Raw genomic sequence first — 19482 nt, forward strand, 5'->3', positions numbered from 1 at the left:
ATATCCCAGAGTTGAGGAGTCTTAATGCTTATGAAATTATAAAACTCTTGAGATACTGTAAAGTATTTAATGAATAAGTGTCTCACAATCTTTCTCCATCCTATTTTCTCCATATCTTAAAATCAGTCTTTCTAAAATTGAAAAAATCTACTGTGAAAAATGTAATTTTTTGAATTAATTTGAACAGCTGGTACCAGTGGTCCTCCAAAGCCATCCAATTTCATGTATTATGTTTATAAATTGTTTATAAATTATCCATATAAAGAAAGCAACCAGCTTGAGCTCCTTGATGCTGACATTGATTTATCATTTCTATTTGGTAAAAACCCTTTCAAAGCCATTATCAATTAAATATTTATGCACTTTAATATTTTATGACTAGGAGAATTTAAAAGATGAAAATGTTAGCAAGACTTGTTCTGGGACTTGTCATCTTTGATGTTGCTGTGCCTGCCCCAACTCCAGAGCCCATCAACTATGACTCAGAAACCTATGATGCCACTTTGGAAGACCTGGAAACCTTATACAATTATGAACACCTTCCTATTGATCAAGTAGAGGTAATTGATTGTTCCCACCCTTGAGACTTGTAAAGGCATCAAATGAGGGATGATTGAGGTGTGTTCTCTTCAAATAGATGTGTGCTAATTTTTAAGTGGAGAAGTTTTATCTTAATAATTTCATAGGAATATTTTCTACAGAATATATTCACTCTTTTAGGATTAGCACTGGGACAGTCTTATTTTCTTGCAATTTACTTTCTTTTCTTCAAATCTTCTCACTGAATATTTTTTAAAAAGGAGTTTCTGTCACATTATAACAGAACAAATTGGAAGAAAAGATAGTAAGCCAGGGTAAGAAGGGTTACAATAACATACATGCAGTTTAGAGGAGAGTTTGGAGCAAAGAAGTTGTGAGACTAAAACAAATGAGAAAATAAAAAGAAAACAGAGAAAGGCCCATGGTTTGGAACTACACTGCCTCCCAGGAGTATGTGCTTCTCTGAATGACTGACCATCTCCCCCCAAATCGTGTAGGTACTAGCTAGGCTGCAACCCACTGCGCAAATCTGATGTGACATGTTATAATTAAATTCTGGACTTTTTGCATAACTGAAGGATACAGGATAATTATTGTGAATCAGAAAGCAAACAGACCTTGAAATCCTGGAGTATGATTAATGTACAGCATTGACAAAAACTATCATTAAACAACAAGGGAAATTACATCACCTTTAAAGAATCATAGCACAATGTGGGCAGTTTTTCAAGTGTACATCTTAGAAAAATTACTTTTAATAACATGGGATAAAATATTTTTAAAAAAATCATCATATTTAACTTACACAGAACTTAGATTTATCTTTATAAAAGAGATAATACTGATTTTCAACATTGTTTATATTGCCTTGTAAAGTGAGTCAGATTTTCCTAATATGATCATCTTATGAGTCATCTTATTTTTCTTTTCTCTCCCTCTCTCTCTCTCTTTCTCTTCCTCCTTCTATGTTCCTTTCATTCTGATTATTATTGCTCCTACCCAATCTTTATCTCTTAGGTCTGCTTCCTCTTCTTAATAAAACTTTATGTTCAAAAACAGATCAATTTTCATCTGTATATTTGATTGTGATTCTTTTTTTTTCCCTAAATATTTATTAATACTCCTCCCTGTTGAATTCACTTCACCATTTGGTTTCTCTTATGTCAAAGTGCTTTATGAGATTTATGGTCATTACCATCAATCTTTCTCTATGTGGCTTCTATATCTCTAATCTAAGACATCAATGTGGAGTCAATGTAGTCAACTCATCCGTCTTGCTCCTTTATAATTATTCACTTAAAAAATCCTTCAGTGCATGTATGCATTTATTGACCACATTAAATATTTTACTTCCAATTTATTTACCATTCTATAGAAAAAGTAAGTTATAAGTTCAAAGTGGTTTGTTTGATGGTTACTATTAATAGATCCTTTGAGTAGAGATGAGAAGTGGATTCAAGGTTTCTATTTGTTTGTTTCAGTAGACCAAATGCACAATAGAAGAAATACTGCTTGGGACCAAAGTTTTCTAGTCAAAATTGGGGAGTAGTTGAGCTTTGCCTTCAGACCTTTTTAACTCGTTCCTTGCCTTGCTATCAAGATCAATTTTATTGCCCATGAAGCCTCAGATATTCTCAGGAGGTACTGTTGTTTTTGTTGCTATCAAAAAATTGAAGCTAATAAACATATCTATACAAAGAAAATTATTATAGGCCTTTTCCTTGGTATTTGCATATTCTGAAATAACAAATTCCTGCAGGATACTAAATATGTGGCAGTGTATCATTATATGCCTCAGCCCATACCCTGTACAAACATTCCTAAATTGGCACAGAATTCTTCCTAGAAAATCCTAGCTCTAGTAAAATTTAGTTTCCTTAATAGTTGAGGGCTCCAGACCATCATAATAATTCCTCATGGCTAAACAAAATATATTATTTATTCTTGACTTAATCCCTTATGGTGAATTCATCAACAGAAAACTGGTTTATAGAAAAATGATGACCTAGATCTATATATGAATATACAAATACTATAATAAAAAATAATATATTTTTTTAAAAAACTATACATAAGTTTTTAAATGGAAATTCGAAATTTAAAAATCTTGCAAAAAGCAACCGAACCTCTCACCCACTACCTATGGAAAACAATAGAAAAGCAATATGTCAGAGGTACATAAATGACTTGCAGAACAAAATTTAAAACTTCAGTTTATATATTGACAAAGTACTAATATATATTGTTTTGTAGGCAAAGAGCTAGTGTAAAATTCCATATGGAAGACTGTGAAATAAAGCCAATGTATGTAATCATATGGATAGATTCTAGAACCTAGAATTCCTATCATGAATTTCTTGAATCTAGTCTTAGAAATCCATTTTTCTGTCTCCTGGAAAGCTAATTTATCTCATCTTTAGGAATTAAGGCTATTTGTTTCACATATTCTTGATCCTATATGAAACTTCTGCCTCAATATGACAATATGCCCATATTCGGTACAGTTGGTGAAGAAAGTCATGGTAAATAAAGCACATGGGAAATGATGGGATTATCATATTGTTTCGTTTTTATCCTCAATGTAAAAGGTATATTTCTGCCTATTTTAGCCTTGAATTTATCTATAGAAAATGAACCTTATATGCTAAAATTGTTAATTAATGGGATAACTGAAAAATGCTTCTAAAATATATTCCAGTTTTTTTCTTATACATTATAAGACTTGGTATCTCAGGCCAAAGTAGTAGGTAGGCCCTTTGGTTTAGGCATTGGCTGATTAATCCTTAAGACCTTTGAAATATATCATAGGCAGAATTCTAAGATGTCCCTTAAGAAAGCACATCCTATGGTGTGTCTATTCCTTATATAGTACTTAGCATCATGAAAACATTGAGATTTACAACTTGTAATTAGGATATGTTCATGTTGGAGTTGAATTTAAGAAACAGAGATTACCTAGGTGGGCCTGACATACCCATGAGCCTTTTAAGTAAACACCTGATATCAGGAACAAAATCCAAAGCACAAGAAAGAAAGACATTATTGCTGGCTTTGGAGATGGATAGATTGAGGATAAAAGGTAAGGAGAGCAGAAGACTTTTAGATGATGGAATAAAATTGATACGCAGCCATCTTATCTGGACCATAGTTCTAGAGATAGAGGAAAGATAGAGAATTTGACATATCATCCCAGCCATGGACATCAAGTTAATTTGGGCCTTTTGAGATCCTGAACAGGCCAGCCCTAGACTTCTGACCCACAGAAATTGTGAGCTAAAAAAATGGATATAGTTGTATGTTGCTGAATTTATAGCAATTTGTTATGCAGTAGTAGAAAATTAATATACCATATAATAACTTAAATTTTTCTCAAAATCAAATTTTAATTATACTGCTCCAAGTTTGTTGTTTGAGAGCCCAGTAATTGAAACTAGTCAATAGGACAAAAACCTATTAGCACTGAAAAATCACTGTTAGAATCTCAATTGAGGTTTTCTAATTTCTGCTGGTAGTGGTATATTCATTACCATATCAGTTGGCAGGAAAAGCCAGTGAAGTATTACATTCTTTAAAAATTGTATGCAGCAATAGTATGCAGACTACTTAATGATTTCTAATAAAATCATGGATCCATTGAATTATTGGTTAAATTCCAGCTTTAGAATCAACAATTCCATTATAGTGCTGTATACTACCCAGTGGATAAATTTACTGGTGTGCAGGGATTGGTTACAGATGATATGATCAAAATATGAACTTTTTTCTGACAAACAATCCTGAGTGAACACTTATTATATGTGAGGTACTATTGGGCATTCGCATGTTATCTCATTTATTTATCACATAAAATTATTGGTGCTGCCATTATTCCCTTAGAATGAGGATATTTAAAATAAGAGGAATTAAGTAACTTAACTAAGATTAAACATAAATGATATACAGTCATGGTGATACAGCCTTCTTATATCAAAGCATAATTTCCCAGCAGGGTAATGAAAGCTGCATTATCTTCCCTCCAATTTCTACCATTTCAAATTGCTCTTTTAACTTGAATTTTTTTTTAATTGAACTGAATGCCATGTAGTCTAACATTCCTAAAAGAGAAAAAAGAGCATTCTTCTCTGTGTGCATAACATGAACTAGAAGTAACCTTTTCAGATAACTGACACTATTATCTAATTATTATAAGGAGGAATGACTTAAGACTACTTCATTATGAATAATTATGAATAGGCATTCTCCAAGATACATTTAAGTTCTGGAAAATGGCCTAAGTGATCTAAGGAAACACTATTTTTTTCTATTTGTCTTAAGGGGTTTGTCAAAAGTCATATTTTTCAAAGGTCAATAATCTTTGAGTGGTTTAAGTTGAGATTGTGCTTTTGATGGAGGAGATTCTCTGCTGATTCCATTTTTTTTCATTTAGCTTATGGGATGTTGATAGTCTATTTCTCTTAGGTTGGAGACGGCTTCAAATTGTTTACTAAGAAAACCACTGGATGTGCTCATGAGTAGTGTCTTTTCCCAGCAGTGTGCTCAATGCCAATATTAAAACTTATGGAGCTCTTCTGAGAGATGTGCACTAACATTTCTCCAGAACAACTTCCTTGACTCCATAAAATGAACTTCTCCTCAACCATACTGCATTAACCTAGCCTTATATAGTTACTTTTACTTAATTTCACCTATAGTATTCCTATATCTTCAATAAACATCAAGAAATGTTCTACTATGGAGCCCTATGGAGCACTCAATTATATGCATGGTAATGGAGGTAGAGGGTGTTTGTTTTGGGGGCTCTGTATCATGTAACCGATTGTGCTTGTCATTTTACCTTGCCTTTTCAGGAATCTGGAGCCCAATTTTTACTTCATTCTTTCCTGGTTTCATACAAAGTCCTCCACTTTTGTTTTCTTACCACCCTCAGTACTCATGAATAGTTTTTGAAGCATTATCTTGTTATTTTTATAACTGACCCATGTGCTTCCTAGAATGTGATAGGGTATGCATTCACAAGTAAATAACAACAATGATATATAAAGGAACTTTAATAAAAAAATTGCTATAGGAAATTTATTGCATGAGGGATGTTTTTCTGGCTGATACTCCTCCACTGATTTCAAATTGAGGCCAAATTTTCTTCTTCATGAAGAGAACAAGTGAATAGATTGTGTAAAACTGTCCTTATAAAAAATTACATTTGAAAAAATACCACTGGGATATGATGAAGCTATGTAAGTTTCTTCAAAGGGATGCAAATGAATTTGACACAGTTTTAGAATGGGAGGGAACTCAATGAAATCCATTGCACCAACCAACAACTGAGGAATGGTCCCTTTTTTTCCTGTGATCATTGTAATGTGGTATCACTAAAATGATCTTATTGGTTCACTGTAATAGCAGAAATTGCTTAAGAAGAATCCAGCTAATTCTGGAATATTTATAATTACAAAGTTCATTTTACATGATTACATATAAAAAGGATCTTCACTGGAGATTTTATGAATGTAATAAATTCATATAGAGCTTTATTAAAATTAAATCACAATATCAACACTTACCTCTATGCTTTAAGAACAGAAGTACTTAAATAACTAATATTTCTACTATTTTTTCCTGAGTGACAAAGGTTATATAGTACTTTTATTTAGAATTATATCTTACTTTGGCCAATATGTACAGTGTATTTTAACATATCAAACATATGGTTTGCATGTCAGGCACCTCATAATGGAGGGAGAAATTTTAACTCTTATCAATCTGTATTAAATATTGTTTTCTGAATACAGTGAAAAATAAAAGCTAATCTCTCATCATTAAAGATACTGTGGAGGAAGTGAGAAAAGAATTTTGTTGATGCACTTTTTTTTTTTTTAAAGAGAGAGGGAGAGAGGGAGAGAGAGAGAGAATTTTTTAATACTTTTTTTTTTTTTTTTTTTAGTTTTTGGCGGACACAACATCTTTGTTTGTATGCAGTGCTGAGGATTGAACCCTGGCCGCACGCATGCCAGGCGAGCTCGCTACTTCTTGAGCCACATCCCCAGCCCCTGTTGATGCACTTTTAATGTTGCTTTCTGATAGACCTTCCATGTGACTGTTTTAAAAACATTTGATTCTTATTTTAAACTATTTGAAAACTTTAAAAATGAAGCAACAAAGAGCATAAAATAATGAAGGCCCATTGGGGGGGACACTGAAAACTTTTTCAGTGACCTCTTTGTATTTGTATTATATGTTATTTATGAGAAAATAATCATAAGTGAATTCACACTAACCCTGGAAAGAAGATATTATTTACCCAGTTATTAAGAATGAATGAGGACCATAACTTTACTCAAGGTTATTCAGCTAGTCAGTTTCACAGTAAAATTTAGGCCAGATATTTTTTTTTTTTCACTCCAAAGCAGACTTTGACATTTAAAGCCTCCATTATTTTTCTGCCTTTTTTTTCTGTAATTTTGACATCCCTTACCTGTATCCAATATTAAGATTTATTTTCTCTGAAATTATGCAATATAATTTCTAGCAATCAGAAAACAGCAATTTTCAAGTGATTTTAATTGATACAATATGGAAAGATCCTTTAGCTGTCAGACTATTTGAGAGGTAAGATGGTCATTCAAAACTTTATGTGGTTTTGTCAGAAATAGGGCACAATCTTTGCCAAACACATTCTTTTCCTCCATTTTCAAGATAAAATAGAAAATAAAATACAACTTTTATGGCCAGGTGTTCATGGCCACATACTTTTAAATCGCTAATATAGATCACTCAAATAAATTTGAGCACCACTTTCATGTTTAAAGCAGAATTCCATGTGCTTAACATAATTACATGCCACATGCAAAACTCATAAGAGTACACCTTTAGTAACCTTGGCTGAATAGTATAGAGCCTTTTAACAGCTTCAAAGCCAATTGTTGATACAATGGTAACAATGAGGAATAGTTTCAAGACTTATTCAACTGTGTAAAACAATTTGGAAAAACAGTTAAATTCAAAATTTCATTACTTTAAGAAAAATCTTGGTCTGTACTTAAGTTAACCTGCAAATGATACAAAGGGTTTCAAATACTTTCCCCCCAATAAGAAATAAATACAATGGAAAACAGACCTCTAATTTATTTATTTAAGTACTTATTTATTTATTCATTTATTTAATGTTATCTGCTAAAGACTTGAGCATACTGGTCAGGAATTTTACTGGCATGATGGTTGTCCTCAACTAAATAAGTAGGTGAAGATATTTGTTTCTAAATCTGACTTTGCCTGGGCAAGCAGACTGTTAACGTGTACAATGTACAGAATGGCAGGAAAAACGATTGCATTTGGGTGAAATCCATTTCTTTGTTGGAAACCTTCTGTCACAGTGCTGAGTAACACAGGCTCTGGAATCAGAGTCCATAAATGTGGGTCCAAGCGGATCACACCAACCATGTGACCTCAGACAAGTCATACAACCACTTTGAGCTTTGGCTTCCTATTTATAACACACTTTTTAAGGATTAAATAAGATAAGCATGCTAGCTGTTTAATACAGGGCTTGCTTTAATATGTAAGTAACTTTCCAGTGGAATCATTCAATTAACAGCCACTGAGGCTTACACACTGTTGATGACAAATGCCTTAATGGATGGGGTGGGATTTTAGCCACCATGAAAGAGAACCTCCCTTTGTGTTTAGGTTCAGTTTAGAATTTAGCAATCTCCTGCTGAGAGCCAGGATTTGGGGTGGATTCATTAGATCAAGTCCCTCTTATTATTCTCTACTCTCAGTCTATTAGTCTTTGTTTTAATACAATGGAGGAAATGGGGAAATGATACATGTAAAATACACATACACAAGCAAGATATAATTATGTATTGGAATGTTTATAAGGGTTCACTCAAAATATGCATGCTGGGGAATTGTGTCCCTGAATCTCTCATTAGTCAAAGACATGATATCTAATCTGAGACATGAAGAATTTTGCTTGTGAGTTTATCTCCCACCTTTTCTAAATATAGCATTTAAGGGCACTTTGCAGAAACACATGTTGTAATATATACACAAATACATAAAGATAAAAATATAAATATGAATTCAATGGATCTATTACAAAAACAACCGAGAAAGTATAATACTATAGACCATATTGTATTATATTTCAAAAATATAATAATTTACATCATATATTACATGTTATATCACATCATGAGATGACAAAAAGAAATTAATTATGAAAGAAAAGCAAGGGAAAATAAAATTTGGGACCATAATATGAAGCTAATCATCAGGCACATATTAAAATGCATACTGTTTTATATTGTGACCCATAGAGATATATATAATATTGAAGTTTTTCTAGGAAATAAGTGTTAGACTTTAAGGGACACACTTCAGCTATGCCTTGCCTCATTTCAGGATTGTTTGAGATGAATGAAACTTAGACAAATAGATCTCAAAATATACCCCTTAATATTGATAAAGGCTAGCTTGAAATATATGACATAAGTGCAAAGCAAGTATAGACTTCTCAATAGAAATCTCCAGAAATCAAACTCCCATCAGTGGGAGAAAGTGCTGATCAACCCCGGGTCTCAGGACAAAACCTGTCCCAGTAAATCTACTACATGGGATGTGTTCTTGGCAGGCAGGCAATTTGACCCAAAAGGAAGATGAACAGAATAGTCATTCTTTTTCCTTGATGCCCTATTCTCCAGGACAATGTTTTATCAAGGCATTAGGCTCAGCCACTAAGTCCAGAGGGGCTTTCCCTTCCAAAAGAGGAAATCAGACCATTTTTAGGATAGTCATGTTCCCACATTCATTGACCTAGGCCCATACCCATCACAATTCTTAAGTATGTACATTTTAATTCCAGAAGATTTTGAAATAGATCACAGAACACGTCAATGAATCTATCTCAAAGTCCTCTCTGTCCACAAGATTGAGAGTTCACTCTTTCAGTATAAGTTCTACATACAATTATATTGAGACAAAAAGAGCCCATGAGAAGTTCTGCAATGAAATAAAATGCTAAACAATGATATTTCATTATAATTTCAGAAATGGAAAGATAACACAAATTTATAAATTAACCCCTACCTCTATGAAGTTTTTGAGGAGAGACTAAAGACTACAGATTAATGCCTGTCATGGTTTGAGTGTATCCTCAAAAGAGTTCCTGTGTTGATAGTTGCATGAGAGACTTTAAAGAGGTGAGGCCTAGAGGAGGACAGTTAGATCACTGAAGGTGCTGCCCTCAGAAGGAACTGATCCAGTCCTTGTGAGATCTTGGTTAGTTGTCACAAGAAAAATTTTATAAAAATGCATGATATGTTCCTTCGTGGTCTCTCTGGCTTCCTGACTCACCATGTGATCTCTTTCTTTTGCACATGCTCCAAGTGTAATACCATTCAACCTCCAGGACCTCACCAGAGATTAAGGATATAGGGTCTCTTATTCTTGAACTTTCAACCTCCAAAACTGTGAACTAAATAAACCTTGCTTCTTTAATATCACTCAACCTCAAGTATTTTGTTATAGCAATGAAAAACAGACTAATAAATCTTGCAAATATACTAATTTTGTACAGATCTTAAAGGATTTGGGCAAAAAATTAGATTTCTTGCCTTATATACGTCTTGCCTATATAATTCCTCTTCCTCAATTCCTTTGCTTCATCTCAGTTGGATGGATCCTTAGTGCTTAGGTCAAGCTGGATTCTTTTAGTAACTACTATCTGAGTAGATTCCTACAGTTATAGTTCATTCAATGGTACACAAATTGTATTACTTCATTACCAAGTTGTCTATAACCTTCATATTTGAAGCCTTAACCATACACACAATATTACCATAACATGAACCCTACCCTCATCATTATAAAGGACAAATTATTCTTTATTCCCTAAAATAGTTATATTTAGGCAAAATTATATTCCCAGAAACCAGTAGATAGTATAGCCAGAAAACCAAGAAGAGACTTTATGAAACCTGAAGAAAGTCAGAAGACACATACAAAAAAATCTCAGTTTAGCTTCATTCAGATGTTGATAAATTCATATCCATTGCCTTTGTCCACAACCCATACACTCAACAAACTTTGGTTAAACACAGTGTCATCATTTATTTTGACTTTCCCAAAGTTTGTTGAGTGTATGGGTTTTGGACAGAGGCAATGCTCTTTAAGTGTCATCCTTGACCAGGAAGACCTGCATTACCTGAGAGCTAGTTAGGAATGCCAAAACTCAGGTCCCACTGCCGACCAAGGAATGAAGCTAGAGATGGTACCCAGTGACCAGCGATTTACCAAGGGCTCCAGGTCTTTTTGATCAACCCTAATTGAAAAACACTGAACTAGGAACCCCTACCCTGATTTGACAACATTATTTCTCTTCTTTTAGAGTAGTACTCAAGATCTTCCTGATTTCTAACAGTGTATAAATATATAATGGTGACAATCCAGTCACCAGATCTTACCTGAAGATTCTTTTTCTTTCTGCATATCCCAAGTCTTTGAATTCCCAATTTCCTGGCAGGTCCTGTGTTTCTGGCACCTGAGGCTGCATTGAGTGTGTATTCTATCAGGTGACAGACTCATGGTCAAGAACTTTCAGTCAAGAGCATTCTCTAGATGGACATGATGGCTTTCACACTTGCCTCCTGTGATGGAGCTCAAGAATTCTACCTACCAAAAATGTACCCCATTTTTCATGTTTTCTTTTTCTTTTTTTTTTTTTTTCAGCTAGGGATTCAACCTCAGCAGATTCCTGAATAAAGATGCTGTTGGTATTTCTAAAGCCAGTGCCTTGGGGAGAACTAGTGAAAAACAACCCTCTACCACATTCTCATCAAGTCTTTTCTAAGAATTTCTATGTCCCAACATTTAATTAGCATTTCTACCCGCCCTCCCCCATCCTATTCTGTAGAGTAAGTCACTTCTCTGTTGTAATTATTCTCTTCCTTGGCTACATATTTGAATCACTTTTAGAGCATTTAGGAATCTGAAGGCCTAATCCACATCCCAGAACACTGAAACCAGGATATTTCTGGATGAAACCCAGGTTTGTGTTTGATTTCCTACAGTTGTTCTTTTAGTGTCGCTTAACTGAACTTTTACAAATTCCTAAGATGCATCTTAATTCAGACATTTACTTTTCTAGTACCGTTTGCTAGGTAGGAGCCTTCCTTTCTTTCATTTTCTCTTGTGTTCTTGGTCAACACCTTTGTTCTTCTAATAAAGTCCTTTAGATGTTGTCTTGTGGCACCTTCTCTAGAGAAAGTATAGTTGAGAATATGTCAAAAGTTTTGTTATTAAAAAATAGGAAATTCTTATATACCTAAGTAAGATAATTCTTCTTCTATGTATTTTCTCATTGGTCTAATTTCTAGTCCAGGATTGGACTACCATTGTCCTGCCTAGTCCTCCATTAATCTGAGCAATTTCCATTGAATCTGCCTTATTCACCAAATTCTTCTTCTTACATCCCTAGGGCAAGTTCTAGTAAATCTTGCCTTTAGTTTCCTAAAGACAGTGAGACTTATCCTGTGTTGTTTAAGATTCACATCTTTACAAAGGTATTGAAATAACTCAAAAAATTATTGCTTGGTGATGGTTTTTATCTATCAAGTTGTATAATTTTTGGATTGTAATATCAAGATGGCCAATGAAAGATGCAGAAGGGTGAACCAAAAAAGAAAATAACAGTGCTATCATACCAATCTCCCTTTTAATGTTCAAGGTGGGTTATAAAGAGTTAAAAGGTATTCATGCAAATATATAGTATATATTCCATTCCTTGACACATTTCACACACAAACACAAAACAAAACAACAACAACAAAAACCCAACAAAATAAAGACAAGGAACATGCATCTAAAAGGTAGTAAGGGTAGATGAATCCTTTCAAATGTATTCTCCTTGGAGTTATGATATAAAACTCTGATTAAAGACATAAACTGAAAACAAATCAAAGCTAATGCATTAAGGATATTTTAAAAAAGTATCTTCCAGTATAACTACATTGAATCTGAAACAAATTTTAAGAGAAAATAGAGAATAAAGGGATTAGTAAATTTAGGTACCAGAAAGAAAAACGGAAGGTCCCAGAGGCTAATGTTGTCAAGGCCAATAAATCACTATTCAGCAATCTTCATTCATTGGTAGGGTGATTTCTTTCATGCTAAGGACTGCAAAAATTTATAATAGTCAATAAATGAGGAGATTCTGATCCCTTTGTAAAATAACCCTTCTTTTGCCTCATGGTATCATAGGACTGATTATTATTTAGAGTCCCTTCTTCTATTATACTTTGTGCCTCAGTAAAGGCTATGTCAGGAGGAACAATTTGCTTTGTGTTAGAGTTGGAAAGATTGAAACTTAAAATGTTTTTAAATTACACCATCAGAAATAAGAGTTGAAGTTTGGAAATTTCCAAATACATTGGTTTTCCAGTCCAACTTTCTGTTTTTAATTACTGTGACGGACTCCTTCCTTTACCCCTATCTTAATGAGGTTACTGATTTTAGCCTACAATAAATTGTCTAAATTGTCCTTTTGGCATCCTTACTTGAGGAACAAGGGCAGTAAGGGGACAAGGGAACATGATCTACCTCTACTATTAGATAATTTTTCTAAAGCATTTGCCAAAGTGCCCTACTGATATTCTTTGGAGACATTCAATTAGAAATAGATAATATAATTTGAGAAAACCAAGATATTAGTAACATTTAGAAAACTAAGATATTAGTAAATTTCTGGAGCCTAAAGAGATGATGGTGAATGGAGTGCTGAAAAATCTGGGATTAAAGTGAAGTTGAAAATGTTTTGGGCAATTAAAAATGGAATATTGCCATTTTCTGACAGCAATTGAAAAGGAATAAGAAAATAAACATGTGTGCTTTCATACACGCACACACACACACACACACACACACACACACATAATACTGAGGTCCCAAAGAGATTAAAATTAGAGGATATGAGTAAATGAAATCTTTAAGTGAGCTATTATTTCTGAATTGAATTTTTCACTCAAACACCACATTTAATACAAAGAAGTATTACATTTTATATTTACAAATTTATGAAGAATATCCATAAATTGAGATAGATTGAAGAAAAAACTAAAAAGAAATCATTTGTGTGTCCTAAATACATGATAATGCTAGGAAGTCAGCATCAAATATTATAATGATTTTATTCTATTTGATGTAAACAAAATCTATTAACTATTTTTTATATTCAACTTGCAGACATTTATTTTATAACTTCACTAATTTTAACTTAAGAATAATATTAATCATAAATGATAAGATTTAAGAACTGAATTCAAATAATGGTGACTTCAACTTTATGGTATAGTATTTCAGTAAACACTACTCCAAATAGCTAGTACCATAGAACAGTACTTATAGATGAGAAATCAGAGAAGATATAGAAAAAAGAGGACACTTGTTTTTTTCTACTGTGAATGATATATACTACATAATTCAACCCATAAAATATTAAAAATTATTCTTTCAATGTAAATAGGAGTTGGATAAGAAAAGAAAAATTAGAAGTGTCTATATTCAGACAAGTTACATTAGCACCTGTAATAACTACAAGATACCAGTGACTTAGTATAATAAAATTTTATATCTTTCTAAATCATGACTATCCAGGGAAAGAAAACAGTTTTACTTTGCTTCATGTAGGCATTCAGAGATCTAAACTCCTTTTATGGTATAACTTGACGATCTTCAACTTCAGATTTCATGGTCCACTTGAAGTCCAATGGTCTAAGGGTATCTTTCACCAACAGATTTAGGGAAGGGAAGTAATGTAGAAAAAGTAAATTTGCTCTTCACTGACTTGTACCAGATATGCCATATCATTTCCTCTTTCATTCAGTTGGTTAGAACTAGCCAAATGACCTAACCTAGATTTAAAGAAAGCAGAACCTGTAATTTAGCTGAATTCTAAGATGGAATGGAATTCTCTTACCCATCACATTGAACCAAGTTGCAGTTCCATTCTGAGACAATATTCATTTCTCATAAAAATAAGATAAAGTCATTATAGATTCTGATTGTATTTTGTAATCATCCTAGGTCAACATTAAAACATATTTTTATCATACTTTTCAATTTCAGGGAACAACCAAGTGCCTAGTGTACCATACTCCAGGGCTACATGGCCTTGGTAGGGTTTTTAGCTTTCAGGTTTAGCAACTGAATTCTATGCACACAATCAATTGTGACTGGATAAGATTCTAGGTTTATGAATGGTAACAACCAAGAATAATATTAATCATAAAATACAAACAGTAAAGTCCACTTGTGAATTTATCATGTGAATAGGCATTTCCCAAATAGGACAATGTTCACTTGTTCTCAGAATGAAGAGATATGAAAAGCTGGATTATTCAGTAGAATTTTACTTGGCTGAGTACAGAATGAATTTCAGTGAAGCCTTTCTTCTCTGTGTCAGAGACAATATCCTTAGTATATTGCTCATGTTCAATAGATTTCATATTTCTTTCTTCCAGACAGTGCTGGCCACAGTAACAAACTACTTTTCCATAAGCCAATTTTTCTAGGCTTCATTCTCTTCAGTTTACTTTTTCTTTCTTCAGCTGTGTTATCATCACTAATGCCCTAGAGACAAGCATTAAGAAATAGCTTCCAAGGGCCTGGCAAGGGTCATTTCCTTTCATGGTGTAACTCTGAGATCAATTTTCCATCATAAGAACAACTTAAATTAACTTCAGATTCTTCAGTTAGGGATGTTGGGGTGACTCTATTCTTGATCTTAAGTGTATCTACATTAAAACATACAGTATATTTCCTACTCTGATAGGAACAATTATATCCTCATTAATCAACAAATATCAAAGAATTAACAAGATTTTGGTGTATACATGATTTAATGTTCTCTGTCTTTAGGAGCTATCTGGATTGTCTAATTTTCCAATTGTACATACAAGCAAAGGAAAGATTAAAAGAATGTTTACCATTTCTGACTAAAAAAGTCAAAATTATGGGAATATGGTTGAGACAAAGAGAATATGAAGAAAACAAAGAGAAACATAGGGAAGGACTGTTAATGGGGGTGTGGAGTTAGTAGGTGCTAAGGTGTCCTAAGTTGGGGTCATTACCTTAGGACATATTGTACAAGTCCATTGTACCAATCCAGGGGAACATCCTTTATGTAGAAAACCTCATGAATGATGCCTCTTACAGTTGCACAATGGAGTGATTCTAATCCTAGATGTATAGTTCCATCTTTCCCTCAAATATGCAACATACCTAATCAATATTGTTGGATCCACAGTGGATTGAAAACTAGTTTTATCAAAGGAAGTCAAAGCACACCTCTAATTTGCATATGCAATGTTTGTACCTGCAATTAAGGTTCACTGGCAAATGTGGAGACACCTGAACCATAACTAATCTATTTTCACACCTGCTCTTTCATGTTCCTTTAGTTATAATATTTTCTTACTCTGATTACAAGCAACCTTTTAACATATTAAAAATTACATTATTTTCTGTACTGATAAGGCAATACTTATCAGGAAGTCTATAATTGCTAGGCACTTTGGGGAAGAGCTGAGAATTTAATGATGAAATTGAAAAAAATATCATATTTACTTTCTTGGAGAGATAAATGTTAATTATATAATCACATATATATATACATTATATTCATACATATACACATATATGTATATATAAATTCTTTGACAATTAAATTTTACTGTATAACAAATAATTCCAAATTTTATTGTCTTAAAATAATTACTTAGTTCCCATTTCTATAGTTCAGCTATTCAGGCTCTTCTGTGCTTCTGGTTTTGTGGCTGCACCAAGCTCACTCATGTTTCTGCAGTCAGCTGCTGGGTGGATTCAGGGCCTGATGGACTGAGTTATCCCCCTCTGGGATATCTTTTCTCTCTACCCCACCTTTTCTCACCTTCCAATATTCAGCTTTACCTTATTTCTGTGATAAATGGGAAGAAAGCAAATGGAAATTTGCAATGTTTCAAGAAGTCTCCCCTCAAAACTATCATGACTTCAATATATTCTGTTGATGAAAACAAGGATGTAAAGTAATTTGCCCAACATCTCAGAGATTAGGCTAGATTCAAATTTACTTAGTCTGTATCCTTCCTCTGAACCAAGATGTGATAGTGGTTATGCAAGGTCATTGTCACTTGTGATTATTAAGAAAAATAAAAAGGCACTGAACAATTTGCAGTGGGGTTGACATGGTCAGTTTTGTCTTTATACAGCTACATTCTCAATGTACATGGAAGAATATCCTACCTTGGTGGAAGTCACTGTTGCTGCATTCCAGGCAAGAAAGGTGGTAATTTAGATTATGGTGATACTGGCAAATGAGGTAAAGAAAAATAATGCTATTAGCATTTAGAAAAAAGTAACAACAAGTAACATGGATAATTGGTAGTTACTTAGGCATAGAGCTTTCCATAGACATTGTCTGGTTGATTAGATAATTATAAAGACAGGCAAACTTTCCATAATGTACCAATTCACTTATATATTCATAATTGTAGGAATCAAATTGGCTAACTTGAATTCCTTCTTAGTATTTTTTATCATACATACATACATATTGCATTTCACTGAGATCCTCACTGGGCACTGAGGTAGCTGCACATTAGCAGCTGAGATGAAAAAAAATAAATAAAATAAGCCACCTTGAGTTTTATTAATTCAAACACAATACTGAATGGCACAAGCTGTGATTGTCAATATAGGGCTTTGGTCCAACAGGAAGTCTATGTTGCAGGGACTTTCCTGAACAAAGCAGTCAGGACGAAGTGCTATTACTGCATGTGTTAGTTTTGCATAGTTTCATTCTAAAATTAAGACAAATAAATTAAGTAGGCTTATTGGTAGTGATGGAATTATGTGGATAATTTAGACATGATTTTTGCTGAGGGATAAATGGAGCCAATCAAGTTATTTTTAAACTAAAGTAATTCTAAATATTATTGACACAAATGGTGCTGAGTACTTTTATAGGGATTCTTCTACAGACAACATTGATTATTTAAAAAATGAAATTCTTAAATACTTTTCAGTACTATTGGTAAGAACATAAATATTTATGATACAAATTGTGGTAGAATATGACACAAGAAATGTAACTGGATTATTTTCTATGGAAAAGTTTGTTTCTTTAGAGGACAGAAATGCAGTCTAAGACACTTCAGGGTCTTTTCAGCTTCCTTTACTGAAGATTGGTCTGAGGTGTTGGACTACCTATGTGGAATCCCAGCTGTACATGGTACAAAAGCTGGAGGTGGGTGATGTGGGGGGCGTGGGGAGACTGAGGACTTCTTTTCTTGGCAATTAGTTCACTAGGCTTGTATTTGCTGAGATCTCACTTTGCCCAGGTCACTATCTCTGGGCTATAAGTTTCTTATTTCATGAACACATAATGTGCTCCTAAACATTCTACCCCATGACATGAATTACATTTCTAAAGCTTGGTAAACAAGAAACTAGGAATACAACAATTTGCTGCAAACTACAAACAAATCAAACATACCTTGAGGATACCAAGTCTAATCTACAAGTGCATATTAAAGTCATATGTAGTAAGAACCTTTTTGTATGATATTTCTAAAGTTCAGAGAAATATAATGGACAGATTAAAAAGTCAATTGCATTGAAGCAATTCAGAATAAAATAAAGAGGTAAAGAAGATAAGGAAAAGCTCAACCAATCATGATAATTTATATAAGAGGGTTAATTCTACTTATATTTGAGAATTCACAATTATAGCTTCAGGAAAAAAGGGTGGAGATGTTTTCTGGTCATTTGTTTTATGTTCAGATTTAGGTGTCTGCATAAAACAGTGTAAGCATAAAAATCTGCCACATGGACAGACAGGTGGCCATGATTCCTTGGCCTGATTTGCTTTCATTGCTTCACAACTCATGTCACAGTATGCAGATTGTTAAAAGGGGAAAAGGCAGAAGCCCAAATAACTTCTATTTCATAGTAAGAATAAATGTTTCTGCAAAGCAAAAGACTCTCTGGGCACAGTACAATGGGGTTACAGTTCTGCAATTTTGCCGAACTGAAAACACATTCTTTTTCCTTGGTTTTAAAGGTTCACTTTATTTTCAAGCAAGCATGAACAGAACAGTTTCTGATAAACACAAAAGCTGTGTAGCCACATTATGTTGGATGACAAATGAGATCTTACAGCTTCCCATCAAATCAGTGGAAAAACAATTATCTGTAGAAAGTATGTGCAAACGTTTTTCCCTACAAAGTTAAAGATTCAAGGCAACATGTCTGGAATGTACTTCTCCCTTTAGGCTGCCTCCACTCCATCAAACATCTGTCTCAATTTCCGCCCTTGCTGGAGCCTCCTTTTGGTCTCTCTGCAAATCCATTCCTTCTGAATATGCCTCATCCTGACCCTGCTGATGGAAACCATGTGTCTCTGTTTAAGGAGAAGCGCCCAGTCTTCTCAGCTGGAGATTTTTGGCCAAGTTTTAGACTATCTTCATGTATGATGTCCAAAGTATCAAATACAGCATAGTCTGCTTTTGGTTTGATTTTGTGCTTTAAATGTTTAAAAGTAACCATTCACACATTTATTGCTTCTTCTCAGCAAAATCTCTAAAGTTAAGCATAGAGCTTTGAATTAAATATATCTTGGATAAGAAAATTCTTTAGAAAAATATACCTCAGTAAGTGCTTGTTGATTGCCTATCATGCTACAGCCTATAGGTACAAAGAATAAAGACACCTCAAGAGTTTGCCAGTTAGAGACCCAGATATCAAAAAACTGGTGGAACCATTACAACACAGGGTAGGGAAAGCTGAAATAGATTCTATGAGAGCACAAAAGGATGTTTAGGGTTTCTTTAAAAGTATTAGATTTGGCCATGTTTACAACCTCCTTATAGTGGAAGACTTGTATTAAGA

General features: G+C 33.7%; 1 protein-coding gene across 1 annotated transcript in view; it reads left to right on the forward strand.

Moving 5' to 3' along the window:
- Positions 1-395: 395 nt before the first annotated feature.
- Positions 396-19482, forward strand: part of Epyc (epiphycan) — a 32095-nt gene continuing 13008 nt past the window's right edge. Inside the window, exon 1 of the mRNA XM_026398664.2 lies at positions 396-560. Coding sequence (XP_026254449.1) covers positions 396-560 — 165 coding nt within the window. The remainder of the gene's footprint in view (positions 561-19482) is intronic.

This window comes from Urocitellus parryii, chromosome 5, assembly GCF_045843805.1.
Source record: "Urocitellus parryii isolate mUroPar1 chromosome 5, mUroPar1.hap1, whole genome shotgun sequence".
NCBI lineage: Eukaryota > Metazoa > Chordata > Mammalia > Rodentia > Sciuridae > Urocitellus > Urocitellus parryii.